This window comes from Schistocerca nitens, chromosome 8, assembly GCF_023898315.1.
Source record: "Schistocerca nitens isolate TAMUIC-IGC-003100 chromosome 8, iqSchNite1.1, whole genome shotgun sequence".
Lineage (NCBI taxonomy): Eukaryota > Metazoa > Arthropoda > Insecta > Orthoptera > Acrididae > Schistocerca > Schistocerca nitens.
Genome location: NC_064621.1, coordinates 483,932,103 through 483,947,346, shown reverse-complemented (window position 1 = coordinate 483,947,346; position 15,244 = coordinate 483,932,103). Strand labels below are relative to the sequence as shown.

At 44.4% G+C, this 15,244-nt stretch overlaps 1 protein-coding gene across 1 annotated transcript in view; it reads left to right on the top strand.

Moving 5' to 3' along the window:
* The window catches only part of LOC126199629 (A disintegrin and metalloproteinase with thrombospondin motifs 7-like), a 583,524-nt gene that overhangs the window by 553,028 nt on the left and 15,252 nt on the right, over positions 1-15,244 (top strand). The window contains exons 19-20 of the mRNA XM_049936555.1: positions 1,005-1,148; positions 11,233-11,351. Of these exons, the coding sequence (XP_049792512.1) occupies positions 1,005-1,148; positions 11,233-11,351 (263 nt within the window). The remainder of the gene's footprint in view (positions 1-1,004; positions 1,149-11,232; positions 11,352-15,244) is intronic.

The window sequence follows — 15,244 nt, the reverse complement described above, 5'->3', positions numbered from 1 at the left end:
TGCATTAGTTATTCAGAGATGAAAAGGCCTGCAAAGAATAGAATAGTATGGACAGCTGCATCAGAGCATTCTTCGGACGGAAGACCACAACGACAACTTGACGGTTATGACGGGGAGGGGGGAGGGGGGGGCGGGGGGAGGCGAGTTTCCGACTGTAGGCGAAATTGTTGGCGATGTCGCTCGTGTGTAGAGCCCTTAAGAAGGTGGGTGCGTGATGTACTCTGTACATAGAGATACGGAGGATACATTGCGAACAGCGTTCTCTATGAAACTTCCTGGCAGATTAAAACTGTGTGCCGGACCGAGACTCGAACTCGGGACCTTTGCCAGTACCTCGTCTCCTACCTTCCAAACTTAACAGAAGTTCTCCTCTCCTGGTTCGCAGGAGAGCTTCTGTTAAGTTTGGAAGGTAGGAGACGAGGTACTGGCAGAAGTAAAGCTGTGAGGACGGGGCATGAGTCGTGCTTCGGTAGCTCAGCTGGTAGAGCACTTGCCCGCGAAAGGCAAAGGTCCCGAGTTCGAGTCTCGGTCCGGCACACAGTTTTAATCTGCCAGGAAGTTTCATATCAGCGCACACTCCGCTGCAGAGTGAAAATCTCATTCAGCGTTCTCTATGTCCCACGCCACATGCTCCAGCCGTTGCGAACCCTGGTTACTGGCAACGCTAGGGTAAGCCCCACAATTGGCCACTTACCACTCCCAAGAAAAATTCGCGTGTTCGGTAAACTATAGATGACGCTTGTTAACGTAATACTTGACGTGTTTGCTTTATGCCACCCACAATGAACACTACAGTACCTTCACTATACCTAAACTGAAACGAAAATTAACGCTAAATTCTTTACAAGCACACTCCAAAGCACACGTTACAGACAGATGGAGCAGAATGACGTTATTGGCTACAGCGTAGCGTGGTACACTGGCTTTGCTGCTGCGAATTCCCGCACCAGTCGCTTTCTTCTTTGTGCATAACTATAACGCTCTCCATTCTCCATTCGCCGCAGGTGGTGTTCTTCGGCGGCAAGAACCCCGGCGTGCACTACAGCTACTACGAGCCCCTGGAGCGGCCGGCAGAGCGCACGCCTCGCTACTCCTGGGAGTTCCTCGGCTGGCAGGATTGCAACGTCGTCTGCGGGGGCGGCACGCAGGTCAGAGGGCTTTCCTCTCTCTTTCCGTTCCCAACACACGACTCACACCTGTTTTGAGCCACACTGAATTAAACAGTGATTAGGATCGTTAGTAAATGAAAGGCGTTTTGTTTTGCACCGTACGCGCTTCGCTTCTTTTTATTTATGAAGCAACTTCCGCGGCTTGCAATAGATGCTCGCTTTATTTACACAATTACTGCATTATATAATGACTCCAAATAAGTTACTACAGGGTCGGGCAAACAAAAGTGACCCGGAGAGCATAGTTCCAGGGTACAAAGACACGCATCAGAGGAAAAGAAATACAATACTAACCTGACTATAGCAGGTGTTGAAAGTGACCACCAATCAACTCTTGGCACTTTTGGGCCCTGGTTAGCAAGATGTTCAAGGTAGATCGAAGCTGGGCTTCTGGAATTGGTGCAGTCTCATCCGAAATGCTGTGCTGCAATTCTTGAGGACTACGAGGACTGTTGCGATACACCTTAGACTTGAGGGCTGTCCAAACAAAGTAGTCGCACACTGACAGATCAGGTGTGAAGGTTGTGTAAATGTGCTCCAAGGTTCGGCCGAGTATATGAACAGTTGCTCCATCGTGTTGGAAGTAACTGTAGGTCTTTTCCTCCTCCGTTACTGCCGCCATAAATGGTTTAAAAACGTTAGCAATGTAACGCACCGATGTCAGTGTCGGACGAAAGAAGATGGGACTAATAACGAGGCGTGCAGACACTGCACACCAGACCCCAACCTTCTCATCATGCAGTGGCGTTATGCGGATTCTCCGCTGCCCAGAACCCTTGATTCTGTGAATTGACGTAATCATACAGGTGGAACTACGCTTCAGATGTAAAAACAGATCCATGTCCAAGCTATTCATTGTTATCTCAGTGAATAGCCACTCAAAATACTGGAGGCCTGAGGAGCATCTGCTGGTTTACATGCATGGACGACAGACACTCTGTAAGGATGCATGTGCAGGTCCAGGTGTAGTATTCGTCCGCCTGATCGACGTGATGTGCCAGTCTCTTGCGACAGGCGTCGGGATGATTTGATGGGACTCTGAAGCATTTTCTGATGAACTGGAGCCACATTTTCTGGTGTGCGGGCACCTTTCGGAATGTTTATTTGACTTGTTAAAAACAGAGCCTATCTCATGCCATTTTCGAACTAAGCTGAAACTTTGACACCATTCAACTTCTCAGCAAACAAATGATCAGAACGTTTCAAAATCTTTGCTGTCACGTAACTTCCCACAACGGACACCAGCTGTTCAGACACAGACTGCACTACGACCTGAACCGGTATGGATCACGTGGCGGGTGTAAACGGGGTATACGCATCGCGGGGTATGGTTGTATGCTCTCATTCACGTCCAATCGCATCCACTCGTTTGGGCCACTTTTATTTGCTCCGCCCTGTATATTATAGTTTTGTATGTTTGTTATTCTCTGATTGTTAGGTAGTGAATAGCTACTTGGAGCACAAGTTTCGTAAGATAACATTGCTATTTGGATTTGCTTACGGTTTTGTGATCTTATTATTAGTATTTGTCGCCCTGGAATTATACGTAGTTGCCCTATGTAGACCAACAGTCCGATTTTCGTCATTTCGAATACTTTTCGATTGAACAATTCACTTTCACGGTGTGTCTGTTGTGTATGCTTTCCGTTCGTCTTTTGATTGTGTTGTATTGTCTGTATGTAGTTTGATAATCCCTTTATCGGGCAGTTTTAGACCCTAACCGTAACACTGAGTATAAAACGTTTTCTCTTTTTTATACGATAAAGGGATAGCCAGCGATGCTAATTTTGGTGGGTACCACTTTGGCATCCTTGACCAATTTTTTTATGAGGTAATTTGTGTTGCTATGCTCTTGTTCAGGATTTTGAAATGTTCCAAAGAATACTGAAAAATAATTAATTATTCTTTAACAAAAAATATTAAACTTTGAGGATTTTATTTGTTTACAATGCTACATTTACAACTAACGGTACATTCCATTTTCGTACATCGGGAGGTTAATGTTACATGTCAACTTTGCTCACAAAAATAAAATAATATGTTAAAATACCGCCTTCACTGTATTTTGTCTAAAGTTTTTTTTTGCACACTATGCTATGGTATCAGTCAGATTTTTCTCTAGTGTGTCGCATGTCAAATTGTCAAAATCATCATCAACGTCACTTTCATCATTGCTGACGGAGTCCATGCTGCTTCTGGAGGCTGTGTAAATATTCGCCCATGTCTCTGACAATGCAGATTTACAACATGTTGTGACAGATAAATTATAAGATTTGCAACTGCAGTTACTTCACTCGCATGTCGTACATCTGCGTCCTACTAATTCCATCAGTTTAGGAGTGCCTACAGAACTCATTCCATTTAAGGGTGTACATGGGTTATTTTCCACTTTCAAACTATAATTACTGGGACATGATGGAGGTGGCGACAGCTCTGCTGAAATCCAGTAAATGACTTGCAAGTGAGCAAGTTTTCTGTTGTTCTGCAGAACGTCATGTTTTGGTGGAAGTAACTTTAAGTTAGATATGATTTATCTTTTGGTTGTACACAATGGTTGTCGTAGTGGACTCACAGATTCACAAGGCCTATCGTTATTAAAATGTATAAGCATTGATATCCAGCTTTCATTATTTGATAATGATCAATGTAAATAGCATTGGCAGGTGGACTTAAGGTAAGTGTTTTGCTTCCTGTGAGTAGTAGCCAACGATCAGTCGGTAGGCGGTGCTGGCTGTTGATGTGATGTCCAGTTTGCGACCTGGGGAAAAGCAGCCACTACGAGCAGTACCCAGCCTCCAGCATTAATATGAGAGATTGTCACGAGGGACAATAGGAAGCTCAAACACACTTAATCTTTCACTTGTAAAATTCGTTGTAGATTTAGTGAAGAACAAGGCGTTACCCAGTATCTCGCACTTTTGTCGAAGTTTCGTATGACGTTCAGTTATTCGGCATAGTATACACAATGTCTCCTCTCTCTCGCTCAGTACGTCACACTTTTACTTTGCAAGTGCCATGTTGAAAATAGACGAGCCAAAACATTGTGACTACATGCTAATAGCGTGTTGCTACATCTCTGGAACGCAATACAGCAGTGATTGTGAGTGAGATGGATTCGACAAGTCAGTGATAGGTTCGAGCAGGTGTGTGACACCAGATGTCAACGCACGGGTCACACAGTTGCTCTAAATTACGGGGCGTTGGTTTGTGGGAACGGAGCCGGCGCCCGACAGCGTTTCGCGTGTGTCAAATCGGGTTCTGGTTGGGTGAATTTGGTGACAAACATGAGTTAACGAATGGCTATGGTTCAAATGGCTCTGAGCACTATGAGACTCAACATCTTAGGTCAGAAGTCCCCTAGAACTTAGAACTACTTAAACCTAACTAACCTAAGGACATCACACACACCCATGCCCGAGGCAGGATTCGAACCTGCGACCGTAGCAGTCCCGCGGTTCCGGACTGCAGCGCCAGAACCGCTAGACCACCGCGGATGAGTTAACGGTCATGCCCCTGAAACCACTGTAGCCCTATACCAACCTTGTAACACGGACAGTTACCCTGCCTGAAGATACCATCCCTGTCGAAGAAGCTACCAACGACGAAAGGATGCAGGCAGTTCGTAAAAATATTCACATATCCTACAGCTGTTATAGTGAGTTTCCTTGCTATCACAGGTCCTATGGAAGGCCGGTGAACGTCAGCCACAACATAATACTGACCCCAATGACCTGCGTCCACGACGCGGTATCTGACTCATTCGTCTGGACGATGTCGTATCTGGACAGAACTATCTAGCTAATTTAACAAGAAACCTGATTCATCCCGTCAGGCTTATCACTGATCGATGGTCCAATTTTGATGATGTCATGCACGCCGCAAGCGTAATTGACGGTGTTGTTTGGTCAATATGGCAACACGTAGTGTCGGCTGCAACGGATCCACGTGTTCAACACCGTTTGTTGTCGCCTACTCGTGGTTTGATCGCGCTTCAACGACTTTCCATGGATGGTCATGATAGTAGCACCAGATTCGCCGTTTCCGAGATGCTCCTTCCCAATCACCAAGCCATAAGTATCTGCTCTTTGTCAAAGTCGCTTTAGCCGTGTGGAGTGGCCGTGCGGTCTAAGACGTCATGTCACGGACTACGCGGCCCCTCCCGCCGGAGGTTCGAGTCCTCCCTCGGGCATGGGTGTGTGTGTTGTTGTTGTTAGCATAAGTTAGTTTAAGTAGTGTGTAAGTCTAGGGACCGATGACCTTAGCAGTTTGGTCTCTTAGGAATTCACACACATTTGAACAAAGTCTCTTACGTCAGTGGATATCCCCAGTTACAGCCTGTATGATTGCTAGAATTATTTCCCATTCGTCTAGTCCATTTACACAAGGACTGTCAGTACTCAGGCATATGACAAGAACTCACATGTATCCCGCATCGAATTGCTTCCCAGATACAACACATTTCATATACGACGGCGTGCTGAAAAGTAATGCCTCTATATTTTTTATTCTGTTCTTAACATCAGTTGAGGTACGACATGTCACACGTATTATTCGGTCAACTTTCTCGCATCGCTGACGCAAGTTGCTAGAGGGCTGCGAACTGTAGCGTGTAACATGGCAGTGTGTAACGCAGCTACGTCGGAGAGTTAGAAACAGCATAGTTAATCGAGTTTCTGAAAGCTTGAATTCTAAGAGTTTGTTCACACTTGAAGCACCGTCTCCTTCATCATGACAGTGTGAAGCGAAACAAGCGCTGTATCGTTTGTGATACACCGAGCGAGTGTGGCGGGACTGACCCCAGTTCACTGCTAGTAGCGCCTCGTCACCTTAACACGTCTGCGCGTAGCGCACAAGTATTGCACCAAAATTAAGTATAAAAATTAAAAGTAAAAATTTCCATTTCAAAATTTTCAACATGTATTTCATTGTAATAACTTTTTAAATATCAAGACTTAATGTAATTAAACCAATAGTTTCCATAAAAATGCAGTTTTAAGAAAATATAAGTGGCACTAAATCATAAAGCCAGAAAGCCAGAATTTCGTCAGAATGTGCCCATGGAGGTCAGAAATAAGTGGTGCAAGGTTCAAAGCAAAAGAATTAAAATTACATCCAGAATTCACGATTTTAAGAAAAATTGAAGGAGCTAAATATCTGACTTAGAAATTTGTTTTATGCTGCAGTTTACCCTAAAATAATAATTAAGAGACCTCGTTAAGCTACCTCTTACAGTTTTTGAGTAACTTAACGAAAACCAAATTTATACCTAAAATATACCCATTTTTAGTATATTAAATATACACTCCTGGAAATTGAAATAAGAACACCGTGAATTCATTGTCCCAGGAAGGGGAAACTTTGACACATTCCTGGGGTCAGATACATCACATGATCACACTGACAGAACCACAGGCACATAGACACAGGCAACAGAGCATGCACAATGTCGGCACTAGTACAGTGTATATCCACCTTTCGCAGCAATGCAGGCTGCTATTCTCCCATGGAGACGATCGTAGAGATGCTGGATGTAGTCCTGTGGAACGGCTTGCCATGCCATTTCCACCTGGCGCCTCAGTTGGACCAGCGTTCGTGCTGGACGTGCAGACCGCGTGAGACGACGCTTCATCCAGTCCCAAACATGCTCAATGGGGGACAGATCCGGAGATCTTGCTGGCCAGGGTAGTTGACTTACACCTTCTAGAGCACGTTGGGTGGCACGGGATACATGCGGACGTGCATTGTCCTGTTGGAACAGCAAGTTCCCTTGCCGGTCTAGGAATGGTAGAACGATGGGTTCGATGACGGTTTGGATGTACCGTGCACTATTCAGTGTCCCCTCGACGATCACCAGTGGTGTACGGCCAGTGTAGGAGATCGCTCCCCACACCATGATGCCGGGTGTTGGCCCTGTGTGCCTCGGTCGTATGCAGTCCTGATTGTGGCGCTCACCTGCACGGCGCCAAACACGCATACGACCATCATTGGCACCAAGGCAGAAGCGACTCTCATCGCTGAAGACGACACGTCTCCATTCGTCCCTCCATTCACGCCTGTCGCGACACCACTGGAGGCGGGCTGCACGATGTTGGGGCGTGAGCGGAAGACGGCCTAACGGTGTGCGGGACCGTAGCCCAGCTTCATGGAGACGGTTGCGAATGGTCCTCGCCGATACCCCAGGAGCAACAGTGTCCCTAATTTGCTGGGAAGTGGCGGTGCGGTCCCCTACGGCACTGCGTAGGATCCTACGGTCTTGGCGTGCATCCGTGCGTCGCTGCAGTCCGGTCCCAGGTCGACGGGCACGTGCACCTTCCGCCGACCACTGGCGACAACATCGATGTACTGTGGAGACCTCACGCCCCACGTGTTGAGCAATTCGGCGGTACGTCCACCCGGCCTCCCGCATGCCCACTATACGCCCTCGCTCAAAGTCCGTCAACTGCACATACGGTTCACGTCCACGCTGTCGCGGCATGCTACCAGTGTTAAAGACTGCGATGGAGCTCCGTATGCCACGGCAAACTGGCTGACACTGACGGCGGCGGTGCACAAATGCTGCGCAGCTAGCGCCATTCGATGGCCAACACCGCGGTTCCTGGTGTGTCCGCTGTGCCGTGCGTGTGATCATTGCTTGTACAGCCCTCTCGCAGTGTCCGGAGCAAGTATGGTGGGTCTGACACACCGGCGTCAATGTGTTCTTTTTTCCATTTCCAGGAGTGTATGTAATTTAAAGGATAGAAAATTTTGGTTACTGCACATGATAAAATCTACTGAATAATATAGCTATACCACATTTTAGGACCATAATAGTAATAACATCCAGTACAAGTTCTATTTAAGGTATGGCGGCCGGAGTGGCCGAGCGGTTCTAGGCGCTACAGTCTGGAACAGCGCGACTGCTACGGTCGCAGGTCCGAATCCTGCCGTCCGCTGCGGCACATTTATAAATACAGCCCGAGAGGCACGGAAAAGGTTCACTTTGCATTTAGCCACTGGTAGAGTCACATCTGTTAAACGTCGGATCGCGCTCTGCCTCGGATGACGTCACAGACGGGCTCTGACAAAACGCGTATTTTCTGTAATAACTGATAGTGAACTCGCGAGGACTGTACACCATCCTGGATCTCTTAGAATTTACTAAAATAACTGTAAGTGTGTCGTCCGTGATAATTATAAATCCACGAGACAAGTGCTGACTATTATTTCCACTTTTGTGGCGAGCATTTATTTTGAACATACACAGGGTGGTCCATTGATCGTGACCGGGCCAGATATCTCACAAAATAAGAGTCAAACTAAAAAACTGCAAAGAACGAAACTTATCTAACTCTAAGGGGGAAACCAGATGGCGCTTTGGTTGGCCCGCTAGATGGCGCTGCCATAGGTCAAACGAATATCAACCGCGTTTTTTTAAATAGGAACCCTCATTTTTATTACATATTCGTGTAGTACCTAAAGAAATATGAATGTTTTAGTTGGACCACTTTTTTCGCTTTGTGACAGATGGCGCTGTAATATTCACAAACATATGGCTCACAATTTTAGACGAACATTTGGTAACAGGTAGGTTTTTTAAATAAAAATATAGAACGTAGGTACGTTTGAACATTTTATTTCGGTTGTTCCAATGTGATACATGTGCCTTTGTGAACTTATCATTTCTAAGAACGCATCCTGTTACAGCGTGATTACCTGTAATACCACAATAATGCAATAAATGCTCAAAATGATGTCCGTCAACCTCAATGCATTTGGCAATACGTGTAACGACATTCCTCTCAACAGCGAGTATTTCGCCTTCCGTAATGTTCGCACATGCATTGTCAAAGCGCTGACGCATGTTGTCAGGCGTTGTCGGTGGATCACGATAGCAAATATCCTTCAACTTTCCCCACAGAAAGAAATCCGGGGACGTCAGATCCGGTGAACGTGCGGGCCATGGTATGGTGCTTCGACGACCAACCCACCTGTCATGAAATATGCTATTCAATACCGCTTCAACCGCACGCGAGCTATGTGCCGTACATCCATCATGTTGGAAGTACATCGCCATTCTTCCATGCAGTGAAACATCTTGTAGTAACATCGGTAGAATATTACGTAGGAAATCAGCATACAAGGCACCATTTGGATTGCCATCGATAAAATGGGGGCCAATTATCCTTGCTCCCATAATGCCGCACCATACATTAACCCGCCAAGGTCGCTGATGTTCCACTTGTCGCAGCAATCGTGGATTTTCCGTTGCCCAGTAGTGCATACTAAGCCGGTTTACGTTACCGGTGTTGGTGAATGACGCTAAATACAACGCGTGCAAAACATCTGTCATCGTCCCGTAATTTATCTTTTGCCCAGTGGCAGAAATGTACACGACGTTCAAAGTCGTCGCCATGCAATTCCTGGTGCATAGAAATATGGTAAGGGTGCAATTGATGTTGATGTAGCATTCTCAACACCTACGTTTATGAGATTCCCGATTCTCGCGCAGTTTGTCTGCTACTGATGTGCGGATTAGCCGCGACAGCACCTAAAGCACCTACTTGGGCATCATCATTTGTTGCAGGTCGTGGTTGACGTTTTAAATATGGCTGAACACTTCCTGTTTCCTTAAATTACGTAACTATATGGCGAACAGTCCGGACACTTGGATGATGTCGTCCGGGATAGCTAGCAGCATACATAGCACACGCCCGTTGGGCATTTTGATCACAATAGCCATGCATCAACACGATACCGACCTATTCCGCAATTGGTAAACGGTCCATTTTAACACGGGTAATGTATCACGAAGCAAATACCGTCCGCACTGGCGGAATGCTACGTGATACCACGTACTTATACGTTTGTGACTATTACAGCGCCATCTATCACAAAGAGAAAAAAGTGGTCCAACTAAATCATTCATATTTCTTTACATACTACACGAATATGTAATAAAAAATGGGGGTTCCTATTTTAAAAAACGCAGTTGATATCCGTTTGACCTATGGCAGCGCCATCTAAGCTAGACGAGTTTCGTTCTTTGTAGTTTTTTCGTTTGACGCTTATTTCGTGAGACATTTGGTCCGGTCACTATCAAAGGTCCACCCTGTATTTGAGCATTAACAGTCAGGGCGAAGGACTATTTGGTAGGAACGTACCGTAGAGATCGCCTCTGAACTGACGAAAGTGCTGGTTAGAATAGAGAGATTTAGTGTCCATTGAACATAGTGACTTTCAAAGTGTTTTACGTGAAAAAAAAGTGCTGGTTAGAATAGAGAGATTTACTATCACTTGAATGTAGTGACTTTCAAAGTGTCTGCTCTTATTTGAAGAAATGTGTTCGTCGCCAGCATGACCAGGTGAAATAAATATATAGACATGAAGAATAAATATGTAGAACATTAATAAATTCTGTTTCATTTAAAACGTTTATTTTCACATAAATATGGAGGCAGTGCATTTCAGCATGCCCTCGTACATTTGTTTCTAGGCTGATGGTATACACGTATGTATCTTACCCACCCAACCTCTTTGACGTTTTATTTTAGCCCAACCTAACTTGTTGCATTCGTCCACTTTGTTCAGAACATATCTCTGTCGTAGGAAAAGGAGTGGGCGCAAAACTAAGCACGTGGGACTTCCTTTGTGGTCTCTTCCCAGTCACTAAACTTTTCTACCTTTCCAACATTGTTTGAATTATTCAACACGATTGTTTGCATTCTTTTTGTTACGTGTGATTCTACCTAGTTGTGTCTAAAGCCTACAATATCATAAATAACAAAGTACAATAAATGTGTCCTGTCTCGGAAACCATTTGAAATACTGTACAGATGCACGTGAAATTTTATTCTTCAAGTGAGCGTTCCTGTAACATCCCTGTATATCGACCATTCCTCTTGAGACACCCTGAGTACCTTTCGTAATGCGTCAAGCTCCCGCAACGCCACCAGGCGACATTCAGTCTCGCGTTGTGTACTATAGTGTCATTCACCATTCACATTTACAGCTTGTGGACTGTTAGTGATGAGCAGCAGTGCGCTTCCTGCTGTGTCTGCATCTTGAGTGGCGTCGGTGTTGACAGGTGGCGGAGCCGGTGTGCGTGGAGGAGGGTGCTGGCCGTGTGAGCGACCAGTCCTGCACCGCCGAGGACAAACCGGCGCCGCGCAGCCGCGTCTGCAACGAGCAGTCGTGCAAGATCAGGTGTGGTCTGGGGACGGGTCTTACCGCCAGTAGCAGCTCCGCACGTGCCACTGGGCGTTAGGGAGAGACTGCGCTGCGTAGACACGGACGGACATTTGATACAGCTTCATGCTACGCAGGGGCCAGTTACAAAAAGCTCTTCATTGTTGCTGGCAGGAAGTGAAAAACTAGCAGGCAGTCAGAACATATTCGACTGCAGCATTTTAAAGGTGCAAAAAAAACATTCAAAAGATATGAAACTTCCTGGCAGATTAAAACTGTGTGCCAGATCGAGACGCGAACTGGGGACCCTTGCCTTTCGCGGACAAGTGCTCTTCCGACTGAGCTACACAAGCACGACTCACGACCCGTCCTCACACCAATTCATCCAGTACCTCGTCTCGTACTTTCCAAACTTCACAGAAGCTCGGTCTGTAGAGTGCTTGCCCACGAAAGACAAAGGTCTCGAGTTCGAGTCTCAGTCCGGCAGACATCTTTTGTGGTGTCACCGCCAGACACCATACTTTCTAGGTGGTAGCCTTTAAATCGGCCGCGGTCCGTTAGTGTACGTCGGACCCGCGTGTCGCCACTATCAGTGATTGCAGACCGAGCGCCGCCACACGGCAAGTCTAGTCTAGAGAGACTCCCTAGCGCTCGCCCCAGTTGTACCGCCGACTTTGCTAGCGATGGTTCACTTACTACATACGCTCTCGTTTGCCGAGACGACAGTTTAGCATAGCCTTTGAATGTATTCTGAACAGATAATATTGTGAATCATGTACCGTCAAGAGCGACGCTCATCATTAGTGGATTAAAGTTAAGTGTCAAGCTAGCTACGTCCGCTTTCTGAATTCTAATTCCTTGTCATGTTCCAGACCTCACGTCAGTATAGTTCTTCCCTTCTCACGCCAGTCTGCGTGAGCTAAAACGTGTGCATTTCGGCCTCCTCTAGTAACACGGTGTTGGCTCTTCAGCCAACCCAACATCTTTAATCTGCCATGAAGTCTCATATCAGCGCACACTCTGCTGCAGAATGAAAATTTCATTCTGGATACAAAAGATATGTTCAAGACATTACCTAATTTGTGAAACTATGTATTCGTGCTGGTGTACCAACGAAGAAAAATGAAGCTGATGAAAACCATCGAAAATATTAAATTCAGCAAACAGTGTGTAGTTAAGAAACTGGCACCTAAACACGTGATCTCTGTATGTAAAAAGCAATGTCCTGACTGACCGACTGACTCACTGACTCATCATCATCGCCCAGCCCAAACCGCTAAAGACAGAAACTTGAAATTTGGAGAAGGTGTGGATCTTACAATGTAGGCGTCGTTTAATAAGGGATTTTTCGAAATTCCAGCCTTATGGGGGTGAAATAGGGAATGAAGGTTTTTTTAATATCGCTGTTAAGGCAGTTTTGAAGCTAGACCTGCGAAATATGTATTTAGTTTCTTGGTCAGAAATATAGAAATATGTGTTTCAGCATTTTTCGAAATTTAACCCTATGTGGGTGGAATAGTGGATGAATCCTTTTTTTCGAAAATATATCATTATTACAGAACTACTAAAGTATTTTCAAGCTTCATATATGAACACTCCTATTTGACTTCTCGGTTACAAATAAAAAAAACACGTCTTTCAGTGTTTTTGGAAATTGAATCCCTAAGAGGGTGAAATACGGAATGAGATTTTTATGAAAATATTTTATCATGAAAGAATTTTTAAAGCTAAATATGAGAAAATTTAAATTTGACTTCTTAGTTAGAAATTAAAAAAATTTGTTTTACTATTTTTGGAAATTCAGTCCCTATGGGGATGAAACGGGGGATGTAAGTTTTTATGGACATATTTCATTGTGCAAACATTTTTTAAGCTAAATATGTGAAAATTTGTATTTGGCTTCTCTGTTGGAAATAAAACGTACGCCTACCACTGTTTTTCGAGATGCAATCCGTGCCACTGTTTTTCGAGACGCAATCCCTAAGGGGGTCAAAAAGGGGGTGAAATGTTTCATGAAAATTTTCCATTGGGAAAGCGTTTTTAACGTTAAATCTTTGAAAATTGTCGTTTGGCTTCTCGATTAGAGATGAAGAAGAGCCTGTTTCACAGTTTTCGTAAACTCAATCCCTAAGGGGGTGACGTAGAGTCAGACTGATTCACTGACTCCTCATTGCCCAACCTAAACCGCTAAGGATAGAAACGTGAAGTTTGGTAAGACTGTAAGTCTTATACAATTCGCGTCGTTTAAGAAGGTATTGTCAGAAATTCCACTGCTAAGGGGTTGAAATATTTGAGGAAAGCTTTTTGAAAGTATGTCGCTGTTAAGGGAATTTTGAAGCTAGAACTACGAAAACTGGTATTCGATTTCTCAATTAGAAAATAAAAAATACGTGTTTAACCATTTTTGGAAATGCTTAAACACGTATGTACATACAGAAAGCAATGGACGAGGTCAGAGAAAAGTTAGGACAAGCTAATGGAATCAGGATCCAGGGAAAAATAGTTGATATACTGCGTTTTGCGGATGACATTGCTGTCCAAGCGGAAAATGAGGAAGAATTACAAGTAGTGTTGGAGGAAATGGAAAACACTCTTGCTACACGGTACAACATGAAAATTAATAAGTCAAAAACAAAAATCTTAGTTGCAAGCAAACAAAATAATCAAGCAATTACGAATATAAGGCTGAATGGAGAGAAGCTGAAAGAAATACAAGACTTTGTCTACTTGGGAAGCAGAATCACATCAGATGGTCGTAGTAGGAAAGATGTAATAAGTAGAATAAATCAGGCAAAGACTGCATTCTATAAAAGGAAAGGACTCCTCACATCAAATATGATAAGTCTGTCGTTAAGGAAGCGGTTAATAAAGACCTTTGTTGGGAGTGTGCTTCTCTACGGCAGCGAAACCTGGACACTTGGAGAGGACGAAAGAAGAAGGATTGAAGGATTCGAAATGTGGTGTCTGCGAAGGATGTTAAAAATTCCATGGACGGCCAGGATGACAAATGAAGAAGTCCTGCAGAGAGCGGAGGAAGTTCCAGTTCTTTGGAAGACGGTCAAAAAGAGGAGAGATATATGGATGGGACACATTCTGAGACATGAAAGTTTTCTCCACACTATAACGGAAGGCCTTGTGGAGGGCAAAAGGGCAAGAGGCAGACCTAGAAGAAAGTACATAAGCCAGATAATGCAGGACCTAGGATGCGGAAGTTTCACGGAATTGAAGAGGCTGGCCGACAATCGCACTGAATGGAGAGCTGCTGCAAATCAATCTTAGGATTGGCAACTTAAGAAGAAGAACCACTAAGGGGATAAAATAATGGGTGAAAGTTTTTTGAAAGTAAGTAATTACTAAATAACTGCTAAAGGAGTTTTAGGGCTGCATCTATGACAACTGGTATTTGACTTCTGGGTTAGAAAAAAAAGTGTTTCAGTGTTTCTGGAAATTCAATCTCGAAGGAAGTTCAGAAGTGAAAGAAAATTTTTAAGAAAATATTTGCATACATAAAAAATTTTAAAGCTATTTTTTTAAAACTGGTAATTCACTTCTCGGTTAGATATAAAGAAATATTTCTTAGGGGATGAAAGTTGCTATGGAAATATCTCCAGAAGAACGCAAAAGGCATGATTAAGAAAAACTTTGGATTCTAGCTACCAGAATCACTTTTTGATCAGAAGCACATTCGAAAAAGATTGTGCTTATATGGTCTTAATTAACATGAAAAGCTTAGAAGGTATTGTAATTTGTGAACAAAAAATTCGATTAAATAAAAACAAATTCTCTGAAGGCCAAACAGTCTGTGCGAGCAAAGCAGCGAGCTCTAAGCTAGTCGTAAAAATTAAGCAACTGTAGAGGTGGTGAAACGCGTTAAATAAAAAAGTGAACAGTGGTGGGTGAGAGGAGCAGTT